Source organism: Dryobates pubescens, chromosome 14 (assembly GCF_014839835.1).
Source record: "Dryobates pubescens isolate bDryPub1 chromosome 14, bDryPub1.pri, whole genome shotgun sequence".
NCBI lineage: Eukaryota > Metazoa > Chordata > Aves > Piciformes > Picidae > Dryobates > Dryobates pubescens.
In genome coordinates this window covers 8,326,263-8,342,631 of record NC_071625.1, presented here as the reverse complement: position 1 = coordinate 8,342,631, position 16,369 = coordinate 8,326,263, and the positions used below count along the sequence as shown (strand labels likewise).

At 43.9% G+C, this 16,369-nt stretch overlaps 1 protein-coding gene across 1 annotated transcript in view; it reads left to right on the top strand.

Annotated features, from left to right (window-relative positions):
- The window catches only part of STMN2 (stathmin 2), a 43,608-nt gene extending 27,565 nt beyond the window's left edge, over positions 1-16,043 (top strand). Inside the window, exons 2-5 of the mRNA XM_009905763.2 lie at positions 2,107-2,202; positions 2,842-3,014; positions 11,855-12,046; positions 14,615-16,043. Of these exons, the coding sequence (XP_009904065.1) occupies positions 2,107-2,202; positions 2,842-3,014; positions 11,855-12,046; positions 14,615-14,674 (521 nt within the window). The 3' untranslated portion in view covers positions 14,675-16,043. The remainder of the gene's footprint in view (positions 1-2,106; positions 2,203-2,841; positions 3,015-11,854; positions 12,047-14,614) is intronic.
- The last annotated feature ends 326 nt before the right edge of the window (positions 16,044-16,369 follow it).

Sequence of the window (16,369 nt, the reverse complement as noted above, 5' to 3'; positions counted from 1 at the left end):
TTTGAAATGCTGTTAGAAAACAAGACATGGTCAATGTCAAGCAAAAGTAAAAAAAGAATAGCAAAGCTCCCAAAGTGCAGGATTCCTAGGAAGCTGCTTTGTATGCCGCCTCTTCCAAAAATATTTCAAGGTAGACATTGGAGCAGAGCTTGCAAAAGAACCATCAGCCTCCAGCTTGTGTCATCAGTGTCCTTGTCATTACCGTGCAACGTGGTGTCCATTTTCTGTATGTTCAGCAGACCCCCAGGGAGCATGCAGAGTCTCATGTGCAGCCACTCCACAACCTCTCTGTTGAAAAGGATGTGATTTTGGTGGTGCCCTCCTCAAAGGACAGGCTGGACAAACACATCTGTGTGCTTAGAAATAGACATGGAGTTAAATGCTGTGTTGGAGCGTGCCATTATGTTTGACTATTTAGCAGACACCATGATTTGTCTCTTCAGAGGATTTCTAAGTTATTCCTTGTGAGCTGGCACTCAAGTTTCAAGCCAAGCTTCCTTGACAACCTCAGTTCACAGAAACCATAATCTTCAGTACATTCTTGACCTGAGATGCTGGCTTTCACCAATGGTGTCTGAAAGGCTGTATGTCCTTTTGGTAGGTTATTTAGTGTCCATGATCAACCATCCACTGGCAGCTAGAAATTCATTCCTGAGCTGGTAGATCCTCCTAATATGACTATGCTGAGCAGTACCCAAAGGCTCTCAAGCCCTCATAAACCTTGGGAACCTGTCTGGTTAGGAAAAAAATGAATTAAAGAAACCCAAAAGCATACAGGAGAAAGGCTGAATGACAGTCTCATGTGTATCCACAACGAGAAGATCAAAGGGCTGTCTGATTTTCTTTCAGTAACATGAAAATTAACTTGGTTTACTCTGTTAGATACAAATCTTTCAGTAGCAGTTGTATTTAAAGCCATGTTTTCACATGCTGGCAGCAAATGTGTGTCTGCCTCTGCAGATCTGATTTTGGTGGAGAGAAGGGATTTCTGTTTGCCAAAATGAATTTTGAAGCAACCCCCCCACCCCAATCAAAAAATATGTGGGCAGTGGCTATGGTATTGTCCCAGGACCCAGAAGGCAGCCTGTAGTCTGGGCTCTGTCACTGACTTGCCAAGTGACCAGATGCAAGACCAGTGTCCTGTTTACATGCTGGGATAATGGCAATTAGCAGGGGCCAATGCAGAACATTGTGTAGTGTTTAGGTACTGGTGTCACCATTTCTAGACCAACCCTTCCTCAGACTATGTCTGAGGCCTGGTAGAAACCACATCATTAAAGGTTTTTAAGGCCAGACTGGATGTGGCTCTGAGCAACTTGATCTAGTGTGAGGTGTCCCTGCCCATGGGGGAGGGAGGTTGGAACTTGATCCTTGAGGTCCCTTCCAACCCTAACAATTCTATGATTCTATAGGCATTACAAAGTCAGTAAAGACTGTAAAGGTCAATGACAAGGGCATTTATGGCCTCAGCTATTGCATATTGCATCATATGCATTAGACCTGAGTATGGAAGCAATATATTTTAGCCACTAAATGAGGAAGGAAAAGCTTTGCTTGCAGTGGTTATGCACAGTAAGGACACCATGCAGTGGGTTTGATAAATGTATCCTGGTTTCTGCCTTTTTTTTTCCCTTTTTTAATTATCTGGGTGACATTTTCCTTTGTAACAGATAAAGTCTTTAGCATCTGCCTATGGCAACACACGGGCAGCGTTTCAGAGCTGTTCTCAATTGCATTTGGATACGTCAGAGAATTTGTGAGAGCTTCATGTCTCTCCACCTGCCAGGAGAGAGTGGAGTCTTGGCACTCTTCCAACACTAAATCCATTTCCTGGTAGCCAGCTTCACTTTCTATAAACCAGAGAGGACTCTCTGCCCGACACGCGAGGCTGAGGTCATGCAGGAGATGGGAAGCAGGCTCTGCAATGCTGAGTGTCTCATGTGTGGTTTGACAAAGGCTCACTCAATGCTCACAAGAGGCATTCTAGAGGAATCTGCCAGGCTGGGTGACAGAGCAGACTTGCTGGTCCCCAGCCAGTCACCTCAGCTAGAGCAGCCAAGGAGGGGTTGGGGAAGTGAAACATACTAACAGGATCTCTCCTTTCAGCTTACAAGGAAAAGATGAAGGAGCTGTCCATGCTCTCCCTGATCTGCTCCTGTTTTTACCCGGAACCTCGCAACATGAACATCTATAAATACGATGGTGAGTGACTTTCACTGGAATTTATCCTGCAGGTCAGGCAGCAGGGCTACTGCTGGGAAGTGACTCAGTTCACCACCCCAGGCCATGGCGTTAGGCAGTGGATATTTTGCCGATTTAACCTTTCGTTTGCTGGTTTTGTCTATTACTTTCTACTGTTTGCGTGTTACTTATGATACTGGATTTTGTTCCTGCTAACGACTCAACTCTTAAAGCTGTCCCTCTCCTGCTGAGCTGTACTTTTCCTACTCCCCAGCTGAGAATTCCAACTCTTCACAACTGACATAATTCCCAAGGAAACCAAGACAAGATGAAAGCAGGCTTGAAAAATTAATCAGCTTGGGCACCGCTCGCAGGGGGTGTGAAATGGCACAAACGCCCAGTAAGCTCCCAAAACTGCTGTAAATTTTTATCTTTATGAGATTAAGGTATAATTAAGCTATTACAGATAAAATGGAATGTACTTCTCCTGAGAACAGTTTTCAGGCCATAATCTGCCATTGCTTTTTAAATGCCCATGGCAAAGATGCTTAATCTTTTGTTTGTGCTTCTGATCCTACGCTAAGGTTTGTGCTGCTGCTCTCCTCAGCAAACTGCTGAAGTATTACTGAAGGGCTTACCATTTCTCACTTTATTCTGCAGACATGGAAGTGAAACAAATCAACAAACGTGCCTCAGGCCAGGCCTTTGAACTGATCTTAAAGCCTCCATCTCCGGTCTCAGAAGCACCACGAACTTTAGCTTCTCCAAAGAAGAAAGAACTCTCTCTTGAGGAGATCCAGAAAAAGCTGGAGGCTGCAGAGGAGAGGAGAAAGGTATCATTCCTTCAAATAACACTAGTAATTATACCTGGCTTATCACACAGAACAGCAGCCAAGTTTTCAGTCCATTTCTGTGTTTGCCATTGCTGACACACGGACAAAAATTACTAACCTGGTTGAAAGTTTATCTCCCTCCAGGAGCTTGCAAAAAAACCTCACTGGTTTTGATGCTTAGGAAGCATGCATCACAAAATGCAGATAGCTTCAGGCAGGAGGTTCAAATATAAATGCTTACTGTGTAAAGAAGTGGTTCATTCAGAGCATCTATCATAGCCTCTGAAAACCAGTGCAGCTCTTCTGGTGTCTAAGAGATGGATGTGCAGTTCAAATGGTCTGGGCTACCCGATCTTGACTGCTGGTAGTGGCCCATGGAAATTGCCCACAAGGCATGCCTGGTGCCTAAAATGTCTTATCTATGCAGTGTGGAGGCATGTGAGCATGGAACAAAAAGCCTTCTGGACTATTCACCTCACACTTGAATGAAGATGCTAGCACAGTGCAGCTACCAGGAGAAGCTTTTCTAGCAGACAGCCTCAGCAGTGCTGAAAGTTGGCCTTGTGGGGTGATCTACAGCCTAATTCTTCCCTTCTTTATGACCTTACCCATAATGGTAAAAACCTTTTCCATAACCAGTGTTTGTCACACAGGGTTTAGAAGGGTTGTTACATCTTCTTCACAAGGTGTGCACAGCAGGAAGTCCACATTAACTGTTTATTTGGGGTTTGTGGTAACTGATGTGTTTGAAGAGGTCTTTATTTGCTCTAAGTTAGAGATAGTTCTGATGGTGGGTTGTTGGGGGGGGGTGTTGGTTTGGGTATTTATTTGGTTTTGTTTGATTGTTTGTTTGGTTTGGTTTGCTTTTATTTAGATGGGGGTTTTTTGAGTAGACAAAAGGATGAATTCCAGCTCAGATCAATTGTAGGATGACAGGCAATGCCAGTGAGACACTGCCAAAGGCAGCCTGCATTGCCAACCTGAAAATGAGCAGTGTTTTGTATGGGCCCAGCATTTATGGTGCTGTGCTGCACCATTGCAGGCTGCAATGGCCACAGGAAAGTCAGCGTATGATAATATATTGTCCTGGTTAGCCCATGTTTCCTTTTGTTGTGGCCCACAAGGAGAGCCACAGAAGTCAGAGATGATTCAGGAGCCATGGAAGGACTTCCTGTGTCTTTCAGCCAGGTGACTGATGTTATTTTGTGACCAATCTGCTTGCACCAATTAAAATGGAGTTAGAAGCCCCTTCCCCCTGTTCATCGAGTCCCTAGTAGAGGGTATCTGAAAAAGAAATAAGCTTAGATGTCGCTAAGCCTTTCATTTCTCTCTCAAACAATGTGACTTGTTTCTAAAACTGACATTCACAGAATCTGTGCAAGACAGGGACAAAAACATATACAGAAGTCCAGAGACAGCAAATACACCACAGGCAGCACACAGAGCAGCTCCAACAAAAGGAGTTCCATTCTGCTTTCACTCCTGGCAGACTCGCCTCCAAGAAACCCGGTGGAAACTGGTGTATAGCAAGCTGTAAATCCATTGAAGTCAGTAGATCTGGATTACTGAGAGGTCCTTAAAACCTGGCCCTCAGTTCTGATTCGCAGTGAAGTCTGACTAGTCTGAACCTCACTAAGATGGGCGCTGAAGCATTGCCACATTTGCCGCTCCTGCTACCTTGCTACCAGGACACTGTGCTTCTAATGCACACACATCAGCACTATTGCTTCTTTCAAAGCAATCCTCCTCAGGTGTGGTGGGTTGAAAATTTCCCCCAACATTAAACTGCCAGCCCAGCCCAGCTGGAAGCAAATGTAGCTGTATTTACAAGCAAAACTACAATCTACAATGAAATGCAATGATTATGTACAAAACACACAGTAGTTACAATATTTATAGGCATTTGCAGTGTATAAACAGCACAAGAACCACCACCCCTGACCAAAAACCAGGGGAGTTAATGGATTCCCTTTCCCTGCCCCCTCCTTACCTCCTGGACACAAAGGGACAAGAGAAAGAGCAGGGAGTTGCTTTTGTTAGGATACCCAGCCACAAAGAACATAGCCAAGGTCAGCAAAGCCAAGCAGAAGCAAGTTAGTGTCTCCCAGTGCAAGGAAGCCAAAAAGAGAGAAAAAGTTAGCCTATACAACCAGCTTATGTTTGTAATCCATCCAATGGGATCGTTTAGCATCACAGAATCATAGAATCAATAAGGTTGGAACAGACCTCAAAGATCATCAAGTCCAACCTGGCACCCAACACCTCATGACTATTAAACCATGGCACCAAGTGCCACATCCAGTCCCCTCTTGAACACCTTCAAGGATGGTGACTCCACCACCTCCCTGGGCAGCACATTCCAATGGCTAACAACTCTCTCTGTGAAGAACTTTCTCCTCACCTCGAGCCTAAACTTTCCCCTCACCTCGAGCCTAAACTTTCCCTGGTGCAGCTTGAGACTGTGTCCTCTTGTTCTGGTGCTGGTTGCCTGGGAGAAGAGACCAACCCCTTCCTGGCTACAACCTCCCTTCAGGTAGTTGTAGACAGCAATAAGGTCTCCCCTGAGCCTCCTCTTCTGTAGGCTAAACAATCCCAGCTCTCTCAGCCTCTCCTCATAGGGCTGTGCTCGAGGCCTCTCCCCAGCCTCATCACCCTTCTCTGGACACGTTCAAGAGTCTCAATGTCCTTCTTAAATTGAGGGGCCAGAACTGGACACAGTACTCAAGGTGTGGCCTAACCAGTGCTGAGTACAGGGGCACAATGACTTCCCTGCTCCTGCTGGCCACACTATTCTAGATGTTTAGAGGATAAGTTTAGAACTTATCATTATTTTCCTTTTCACATCCAATGGTGATTTATTTACATTCTACTACTTTCTGCTCAAATCTGTGGAAATTTTCCTAGACATAGCCTGAAACTACCTCATCAGGTATTCATTTCTGCAAAAGGACATGACTATATGCCAAAGGAATAGGCATTTGCACAAGCAGCTGCCCAGAAACACGAGCTCTCACACACCCAAATGATGATACACCCCAAAGACTCAATCTGTGAAGTGCCTCTGCACCAAGTGCAAATACTCGTGTCAAGATACGGCCACAGAATGAAATGGCAGCAATTAAGAAGCCTGACATTATGCATCCTCTTGGTGGGAAATAGAAATTGAATCTCCCAGAGATTTCATTGCATTGATTTCATTACTGCTCCTTTCTTCCTAAAGAAAAACTCATTACACCATAAACTGGTAATCAGGGACAGCAGCACAGACACCTGCCCATCTCTTCCCCTCGGTACTCTGTTCATTTTGAATGAATCTATGAGTGAGTTCTTTTAATTGACAAGAACCTCCACGTTAGCACTGCAGCAGAAATTGCTGAGAAAGGAACAAAGAGAAGAGAAGAGGAAAAAAAAACCCTTCATTACATCCCTGTTAAAATCCCTGTTGCTCTCACATCCCAACTGTTGCCTCCATTTTTGGCCTGAAAAAAATAAACAGAGAGAGTCTAGTGCAAAGAAGGATAAAAAAGCAGTCAGAGGAATGGCAAGTCTTACATAAGATAAATTAAATAGTCTACTTTTCAGCTTGGAAAGAGACAACAGATGAAAGATAAGATAGAAGCCTGGAAAGTCATGAATAGTAATGAGGAGATTAATAGGAATAATTATATTCTCTTTCACACAATCCAAAGGGGAAAAAGCACTCAATGAAATTATCAGACAGCCATTTCAAAACAGAGAAGGGAATCACCTTTTCATGTGTTGCTTAATCAAGCTGTACTTGTTGTCACAGACTGTTTGGAGATTATTAAAATATTATTTCCATGAGATAATAGCAAAATCGATAAAGCAGTGCCTTGTAGGAAGGGATTAGGTTAATTCAGCCTCTGGCTTGGAAAATACATAACTTGGTGACTGCTGATAGATAGGAAGAGGTAGGGAGGTAGGGAGGCAGGGAAGGAGGTAGGTAGGTAGGTAGGAAGGGAGGGAGGTAGGGAGGTAGATAAGTACCAGGCAGATTTGCTCAGCTTCATAGAATTGGTTGGAAAAGAGCTTTAAGATCGAGTGCAACCATTCCCTAACTCTACCAAGTCTGGTGCTAAACCATGTCCCTCAGCACCATGTCTCTGCTTCTTTTAAAAGCACCTGCAGGGATGGGGGTTCAACCAGCCTGTTCCAGAAACCATTCAGTGAAGAGGTTTCTTCTCATATCCAACCTAAAGCTCCCCAGTACAACTGGAGGCCCTTCTCTCTTACCCAATCACTTGTTCCTAGGGAGAAGAGACCCATCTTCACCTTGCTAAACCCTCCTCTCAGGCAGTTGTACAGAGCATCTGCACATTCCCTAAGCATCTTCCACATTCTGCTGCCAGGCAAACCAGCTGGACTTTTTCTGACATCCACTGTGGCAGTTGTTGCCATACTTTTCAGTCTGTGCACAACAACTGACAGGCATGACTATTTCTAGATCATGTCCTTTCAGCACTGTTCCAATTAAAATCAAGTATAACAAATGGAGAAGAATTGCCTTTTTGGGGGAAAAAAAGATACTAGTTGATTCCACACTCTTTAAGGATTAGTTTCTACTCTGATAATTAGGTAGTGTTCATTAATAAATGTTCAAACTCTCAAGAACACCTAGGGCTTCGTTGTCTTTATGCTGGTTTCTGATCATCATTCTTGTCTATTCCCTTACCAGCTTTTACAAATCTCATTCCTTTCCTCCTTTTTTTCTCTACCTCACTTGGCAGTCATGACCTCAAGCTCCCAGACCAAACTCAGGGTTTCACCTGAGGCATCTTTTCCTTCTGCACCACACAGCAAGACCCATTTGGGCTGGTTGCAGATCTGTCCTTGCCGTTTATAGACTCCCCTTTACAGCATGTCATTAGCAGCCCATTATGTTTTTGGCACTTGTGAGCTGTATTTTCCCCACCTTGATGGATGCTCAGAAAACTCTTTTCATCCTTCCCACGTCAGAAATTAGAGCATGCTGACATTGTAAGCAGCAGAAGTTTATTTCTTGCAGAATCTTTAACAGCCATCAATTTTTACCCATTCCCTTGAATGTTCAGCAGTTAATATGCTTGGATTGTACAGACTTTGAGAGCCATACGTTGCATTATACATCTTTATTGCCCTTGTTCAGCTTACTAGCATTAAAATGAAGCACTAAAGAGATGCACATTTCTGCTAGATTTTGGATTATGGGAGGCAAGTTGCATGTAATTAAACCCTTTTAATGGCTTTGTATGGGAATGAAGTTTAATCCAGCACAACCCTCATGCTTAGGGCTACAAAGAAAGCAAGAGAACAGCCATGGCTTCTAACCTCCACGTTGTTGGATAATGATTTATAGCCACAGGGGTTTTTAATATCATTACTATGAAATGGTGCAAGATACTGTGCCCAGTTCTGGGCTCCCTGGTTTAAGGAGGACAAGGAGCTGCTTGAGAGGGTAAAACAAAGGGCTATGAAGTATTGGTGGTTTTCCTCCACTATTTCATACTGTTCTCTCCTTCTTTATCTTTCCTCCCATTTCCAGCCCTTTTTACTCATTTGCTCCCAATAACTGCACCAGATGCACTTACCATAAGCCATTTAAAAGTGTATAAGAACATGGACTACCAAAGGTTGGAAAATATCTTTTCTAGCACTTCAAACACAATCTTGAAAACAAACCTGGAATAAAAACTTCCTACATATGTTGGAGTCCTGAGTCAAGACCATGGGAGTGCCAATACAGGAGTTAAAACCCAACACAAACAACAAAGGGAGTCTGCTAGTCCCAGCCCCACCAGATATTTGGAGTCATTCATTTACACATTTCTGGATGTGTAGTAGACTTTGAACAGACATAGGGTGGCCAAGTTCTTTTTCCAAATGTGTTGGAAACAGAAAAGGGTTTGGCAATCCAGTACCAAAAACATCAACTGCCTTCCAAATTTGTCCTAAGGGCTTTCAGAAATGGTGTGAACACCAGGGAAACAGGCTGACTGCCAGCTGGGTGGGGTGCAGCAGCATCACAAGAGAGACATCCATCTAAATGGGACTCTGCCATGTGGATGTCTTGTGGTGGGGAGCAAGGGGGTCCCTGTGCTTTGAACCCTTGGACATGCCATATGTTCAAGACCTTCACCATTCTGAGGGAGGAAAAGGAATGCTTATTGAGGCACACTCCGAAGAACCACCACTTTAGGGGTGTGAAGTCAGTTCCAGAGGTCTGCTTTAGCTTCCATTCAGACTCTTGCTGGCGCCAGCATAATTTGCATCCAGTAAACGCTGGATTTAGAGTGTAAGGATTTTCATCATTATCATGAGTTAGTGGACAAATCACTTTTTAATGCATTATGTGCCAGCATAGCCTTCAGAGCCGTGGGTGCTTTGATTCAAAACTCTAATTTTCCACAGTTCTCCTGGATTTATGATAACAAGAAGCTGTTCCAGAAGACAAAGGATTCGAATAGAAGTAAACAAATCCTGAAAAATGGGCAAGTGCCCCAGAGTCTCAAAGGCATTTTGCTACCTCCTGTTGAAAGCCAATGCTCTTTTAAAAAATGCTGCTTACAGGCATGCTCCAAATCTTTTTCTTGCCTTTTTGCTTTTTTCTATTGCATCTCCACAGGCCCTGCACATGTCCTTGGAAGTGCCCAATTCTGAAAAGGCTTGATTTTATAACACATTGTATACATGTATTTAAACACCATTAAATGTTTCAAATTAAGAACTCTGTCAAATTAAGAATTCACTACTGTAATGTTTCATGGAAAAGGACATAACAGTTAAAGCAGTTGTGGAGGCTCCAACCCTGAAAGTGTTCAGGGCCAGACTAGATGGGGCCTTGAGCAGCTTGCTCTAGTAGGAGGTGTCCTGGCCCATGGCAGAGGGGTTGGAACTAGATGAGAATGGAATGGAATGGAATGGAATGGAATGGAATGGAATGGAATGGAATGGAATGGAATGGAATGGAATGGACCAGACCAGGTTGGAAGAGACCTTTAAGATCATTGAGTCCAACCTATCACCCAACACTATCTAATCAACTAAACCATGGCACCAAGTGCCTCATCCAGTCTCTTCCTAACCACCTCCAATGATGGCAACTCCACCACTTCCCTGGTCAGCACATACCAATGGCCAATCACTCTTTCTGTGAAGAATTTCTTCCTAACATCCAGCCTAAACCTCCCCTGGTGCAGCTTGAGACTTAAGGTTGGAAGGGACCTTCGAGATCATCTACTCCAACCTTGTTGCCATAGGCAGGGATGCCTCACACCTAGATTCAGCTTTCTGGTCACATTTGCAACATCTTTTGTCCTACACAACAGTTATTTCCTGAAAATTGCTTGCTCTTTTAATACACTATAATGGAGGTGGGAGTCAGAAAGAGCCTTTGTAAGGTACCAACCATTTCAGCAGACCATTCCCATCAGGAAGTGCTCCAGGGATCGCAATTATGAGAAATAAGCCCTTAACTGCAACCAGCCTAGAGGTAAAAGCAAATACATTAAGTGACCAAGATGGATGAAAGTAGCTCTTTCCTCTGATCTCAAGCAAGCCATTACAGTCTTTCAAGGCCAGATATGTTTTACTGCAGTGCCCTGCTGCAAGATGTCCTGCTTGGCTTCCTCAGCCTCTTCTAGAATCTGCTGCATTTGCCTCATCAGTACATTTGGCTTTGTGTGTATCTTACCTTCATTAAAATACCATTTTTCTCCTCCTCATTGGACCTCGCTCACGTCAGATAGACTCCACATGATAGAATTTAATGGGATTCATTTCTGCTAATTTTAATTATTGGCTAAAGCCCTTAGTTCAGGCTTTAAATGAATTCATTTTTACAGATAACAATGGCAACAGCTCATTGTGATCTGTGCTGAAATAATGCACTCAGCTTCCCGGAACCATTTTTCATTCCCTGTTTTCTGTCTGCTTCTCATGCTCCCTCTAATTTGTTGTATCCAAAAGCATACAGCTTGTTTATCATTTCCAAATCACCCCTCTGAAACATATTGTCTTTTCTGACTAGGCTTGCCTAGAGGGTGGCCCCAATGCTGCAAGCTCTTTGGCTTCTCTCCTAGGACCGGTGGTTTCATGTTAGTAATGGGATGTAAAATAAATAACAAGGCTGATGCTGCTGAGCACTGAGTTTGCAGAGAACACCACAGCCTTGCATATAGGTTGCATCTCTAATTCCTACCTGCAGCTTTCATCTTCCTTGCAAAATGAAACTTGAACTTCTAAGTAAAAATCAGGTTTTATTATTTTCCACAGAATAAAACCATTTTCCCCCTTCTAATCACTGAGATGAAGCCAAACATAAATAACATGGGGAAAAAAACAAAACCACAAAAAAACCCCATCCCAAACCAAACCATTATCTAAATTGCTTCTTTCACAACAGCAAGCTTCAAAGTCTGTTAGTAACTATTCAAGCATATTAAATAGTCCAATCTGGGTAAAAAATGGAAAAAGCTCCCTTTTAACACTGTGCCTACCCTCAGCCACCAGTCCCTTGTCTCTGCAGATGAAATGCTCATAGCTAAAAGCCTGCAGCTGTCAGAGGTTGAGCGAGCACTGCAGTAACTCCAACAACCCAAGGCAGAGGTGGCTCTTAGCAGAAGCGCTTCAGACACCTCTCTGCTGCTACCTCAGGCACATACCCCACATTAGGGCAGTGCCTCTAAGCCTCTCTGGTTGAAGCTAATCTGGTTTATACACAGAAGTGATCTTTCCAAACAGGGCATGTGACAGCAAAGCAACAAGCTTCAGGCAGTTGCCACACTCGGTGATCTATTGCCCTGTGAGGGTTACGTTTCAGCCACGTGTCTCTCTGTTTGCAGTCCCAGGAGGCCCAGGTGCTGAAACATCTGGCAGAGAAGAGAGAACATGAGCGAGAAGTGCTTCAGAAAGCTTTGGAGGAGAACAATAACTTCAGCAAAATGGCAGAGGAAAAGCTGATACTGAAAATGGAACAGATCAAAGAAAACCGTGAAGCTAACTTAGCTGCTCTTATCGAACGTCTCCAAGAGAAGGTAACCACACCATCACTCCTCACCTTAGCCTAGAGAGGAAAATCTAATCAACATTTTGTTGTGGGTAGCTCTGTGTGTTCCTGCCCCTGAGTAATTTTTAGGTTAGAGCCCTTGACACCTATCTAAGCCACCACCTTTGAAAAGAAAAAGACTGAACTTCTGTAATCACAGGATGGGTGAAGTTGGAAGGGACCACTGGACATCATCTGGTCCAACCCTCCTGTTCTACAACTCTACAGGGCCATTTAGAGCTGGTTGCCCAGGACCTTGTCCAGAAAGCCTTTAAATATCTCCAAGGATGGAGACTCTACAACCTCTCTGGACAACCTGTGCCAGTAGCTTGATCATCCTCACAGCAAAAATCTGTTTCCTGAAGTTCAGACAGAACCTGCTGTGTTTCGGTGTGTGCCCACTGCCTCTGGACTTGTCATTGGGCACCACTGACAAGACCCTGGATCTGTGCCCCCAGGTATTTATACACATTTATGAGATCCCCTGGAGCCTTTTCTTCTCCAGGCTGAAGAGTTTCAGCTCTCTCAGCCTTTCCTCAAAGGAAGAGACTGAGAGATGCTCCATTTCTTTAATCTTCATGGCCCTTTGCTAGAGTCTCTCCAAAGAGAGTTTGATTTTCTAGCTTTTAAGTACTGAGAACAAGTGAAAGGTCACTTATGATTAGATATCAGCTTTTAAGAAAAGTCATGGATCAAATCAAACAACCTGTCCTGTGTCTATGCTCTTTGTTTCTCAGAGGAAAAGGATGAAAATAGATGGGGGAGAGGGGAAATAATAGTGAAAAATAATCTTTCCTATACATCAAAGGAGGTCTGTTCTTCCATAAGTCTTGCAACTAAAAGAGAGAGAATTTTCCTCTGGAGATTGCTAACACAGCCAGAGGAAACAGGTAAATCTCAAGCACCAGACAGGACCAAGAACACCCTTCTCCATAATAACCCTTCCATATAACAGAGGAAAACATGGAGATAAAGATTTAGGAGTGTTAAGGAAAAAGTCAATTAGTTCTGCATGAATCATCACTTGTTGGTGAATGTCAGTATGTTAGTAAATTGCCTAGCAGAAAGAAAATAGTTCCCAGTGGTGTTCACTGAGATCTTCTCCATGAGCACCTCTGCAACAAATGTCTCAGAGAGCAGGAAAGAAACAGCAGGAACCAAAGGATAACATGACAAGTAACCATGCAAATGGGATAGTTCTGGACCTTAAGAACCATACTCAGATTCCTTCACATTTCTGCATTAGATTAATTTGCAGGCATATATCCCAAAGCTTATGAAAACAAAAGGAAAAGCCAATAAGCCATCCTTGAAGTCCAAAAGCCAGAGCAGTATCATGCCATACGTGCATGAAATCCAGAGGAGGCTCCTGAACAACGATGGCAGTAACTCATTTGGGAGCATTTGTTCAGACCAGTAATTAGAAGTTGTATGACCCTACAGATTTGCCAACACAAAAGAGCAAACCCTGTATGTGCAGGGAAAGGAGTGAGATAGCTGGGTCCAGAATGTGACTCACAACTGTGGGTGGCCCGAGGTATTGGTGGCTAGAAGTTCCTGCAAGCACAGATTACTTCTACAACCAGCAGTTAAAAGGAGCCTTGGAGAATAAGTCTCTTCTAAAATCTAGCATCCAGAATGGTGGATCTTGTAAGATCTGAGATTTGCAGGTTCAGTTGATGCAATGAACTGTCTTGGTCTGTGACCCAGAGTGTAACTCATACAATAAAAAGGTAACTCCTGCCTTCTATGAATCTTTCAGCATAGAAGACCCTTTAGTGCCTGGGAACACCTCAGGAGTGCCTGAAAGTCAGATTAAAAGGATAGATGTTTGCTTCTGTAGTCACCTTCTGCTTGTCTTTTGATTGTCTGGGGTTGTTTTCAGACACAAGAGGTAGAAGTCTTATTGTTTGACAGTTGAGAGAGACATAAAACCAAAATTCTAAAATCCAGAAGCTGCCAAAAAATAGTTTTATAAACACCCCAAATAGAACATTCCTAAATCCACTCAACAGCTGGTCAGCCTGACCACAGGCCCAGTTCCACAGAAGCAGCTGAATATACATGGGCTCAAGCAACTCTAAATTAATTCTGGCTGCTGTTGTAAAAGGTCTCCCCTGAGCCTCCTCTTCTCCAGGCTAAACAATCCCAGCTCCCTCAGCCTCTCCTCATAGGGCTGTGCTCAAGGCCTCTCCCCAGCCTCGTTGCCCTTCTCTGGACACGTTCAGGTGTCTCAATGTCCTTCTTAAATGGAGGGGCCCAGAACTGGACACAGTACTCAAGGTGTGGCCTAAGCAGTGTGGAGTACAGGGGCACAATGACTTCCCTGCTCCTGGCCACACTATTCTTGATGCCATTGACTTTCTTGGCCACTTGGCCGCACTGCTGGCTCATGTTTAGGCAGCTGTCAATCAGCACCCCCAGGTCCCTTTCTGTTTGGCAGCTCTCTAGGAGCCTCCCTGGGCAGGCTCCCTGTTTGTCATCAGGAGCCTCCCTGGGCAGGCAGAATGAGACAGAGGTTTGATTATTATTTTCCTTCCTTCTTGATGTTTTCCAGGAGAGGCATGCCGCAGAGGTCCGTAGAAACAAGGAGCTCCAGGTGGAACTGTCTGGCTGAAGCACCAATGGTGGATGTGACCCATCCCCACCATTAGTAAACTCCCCCTGCCTATATTATGGATCATGAGATATCAGTATGGGAAATGTATGACATGGTTTAAAAAAAATAAATAAATAACTAAATAAATAAATAAAAATCAAGAACTCAAAGAAAGGGAAAAACAAACAAACAAACAAACACAAAAACCACAAACCACAAAAACCAACTTTAAGAAAGAAACAAAACAAAAACCCATAGAAACAAACCCAATGTGGTCTCTTTGCAGAATGATTTGCTTGATGTTTAAAAAAACTTGGATCTTATTTTGTAAATACTTACATTTTTGTTAAAAAATACAAGTATTGCATTATGCAAGTTATTTCATAATCTTACATGTCCTGTAACAGGCTTCTGATGTCGTCTACTTCCACCGGGTTGAATTTGCTGGGTCTGTTCATTCGGAGCACTTCGCGTCTAACCCCATCCCCCTGCGCCTTCCCTTCCCACCCCACGAGGTCAGTAGTAGTTCTATGGTGCTAGAGACCAGTCATTGCCTAACGACCCAGGCTGCTTTGCCATCAATGAGCTTTGTTGAAACAGTGACTAGATCACAGGTAATCGTGACTTCATGTTCTGCTGCCCGAGACAAGAGGCTCTTAAAGCGTAGTTTCTCCAAAGGCGACTCAAGCGCTGCAGGACTCTGTGGCGCGCTGTAAGAGTCGAGGCTGGATTGCCGCAGGCAGCGCAACAAATCCATCCGTGCGACAGAACACGAGCAAATGGGAACCCATTCGAGGCAAATTTAAGAGGCACGCTGTAACCATCCAGCTGTGACAAATCCTGGGCAATGCCAAACAGCCATACAAATGCTAATTGTAAAAGTGAGCTGCTTCCACCACTTGAAAAATTTATCGATGGAGCAACCAATAGATAGCATCGAGTGGCTTTATCTGTAGGTGCCATGATCTATGATGCTTATCTGATGCTGCCACATTAAGTGTGTAATAGTACCAGAGGCTACCAAATATTTCACCTGGAACCCATGAGCCAGTTACTACCTTCTTGGTTTTTTGACACTGCTGACTTCCATTCATCATGAACTTTACTCTTCAGTGTTATCTAACCCTACCTAGTGACAGACATCTAGGATTAAGAGGGCTGAAGCAGGAGGAATGACTAGACAGGGTGCTTGTGCCAAGTACAGTATCACCAAACCTAACACATCGTCCCCAAAATAGCTGCAGTTTTGAAGTTGTCCCTGCCCCCCCTGGAGGTTGCTGCCTGCATATTCTACTCTTCATTAGTGCTATTTTCCTGTATGTCATTGTGAGCAAGCTGTGATTAATAAAGAATTGGGGTTCTGTGAACTGAAAAAGGGCTTGTCTCTTCTCTTGCTCCATTACTGCTTTGCCATGTGCCCATCTGAGGTGAAAACCTAATGTGGTCAAAAGAGCATGGAAATGAGACTTGAATAAGACCTGTTAATAAACCAAGCCTATTTCCCTGTTAACACAGGACTAACCCCTGCTGTGTGCTCTCCCAGCATGTGCTTAGGCTGGTTGTTTTTAAGGATTACTGTATCAACTGAGCCTAAAAATGTGGCCTCTGGCACTGAGTTTATTTTAAAAGGAGAATTAGCTACACACACATGCACCCCTTAATCCTGACTCAATAGGGGGGGGGGGGGGGGGGGCAACAAAAAGGAATCTAGGG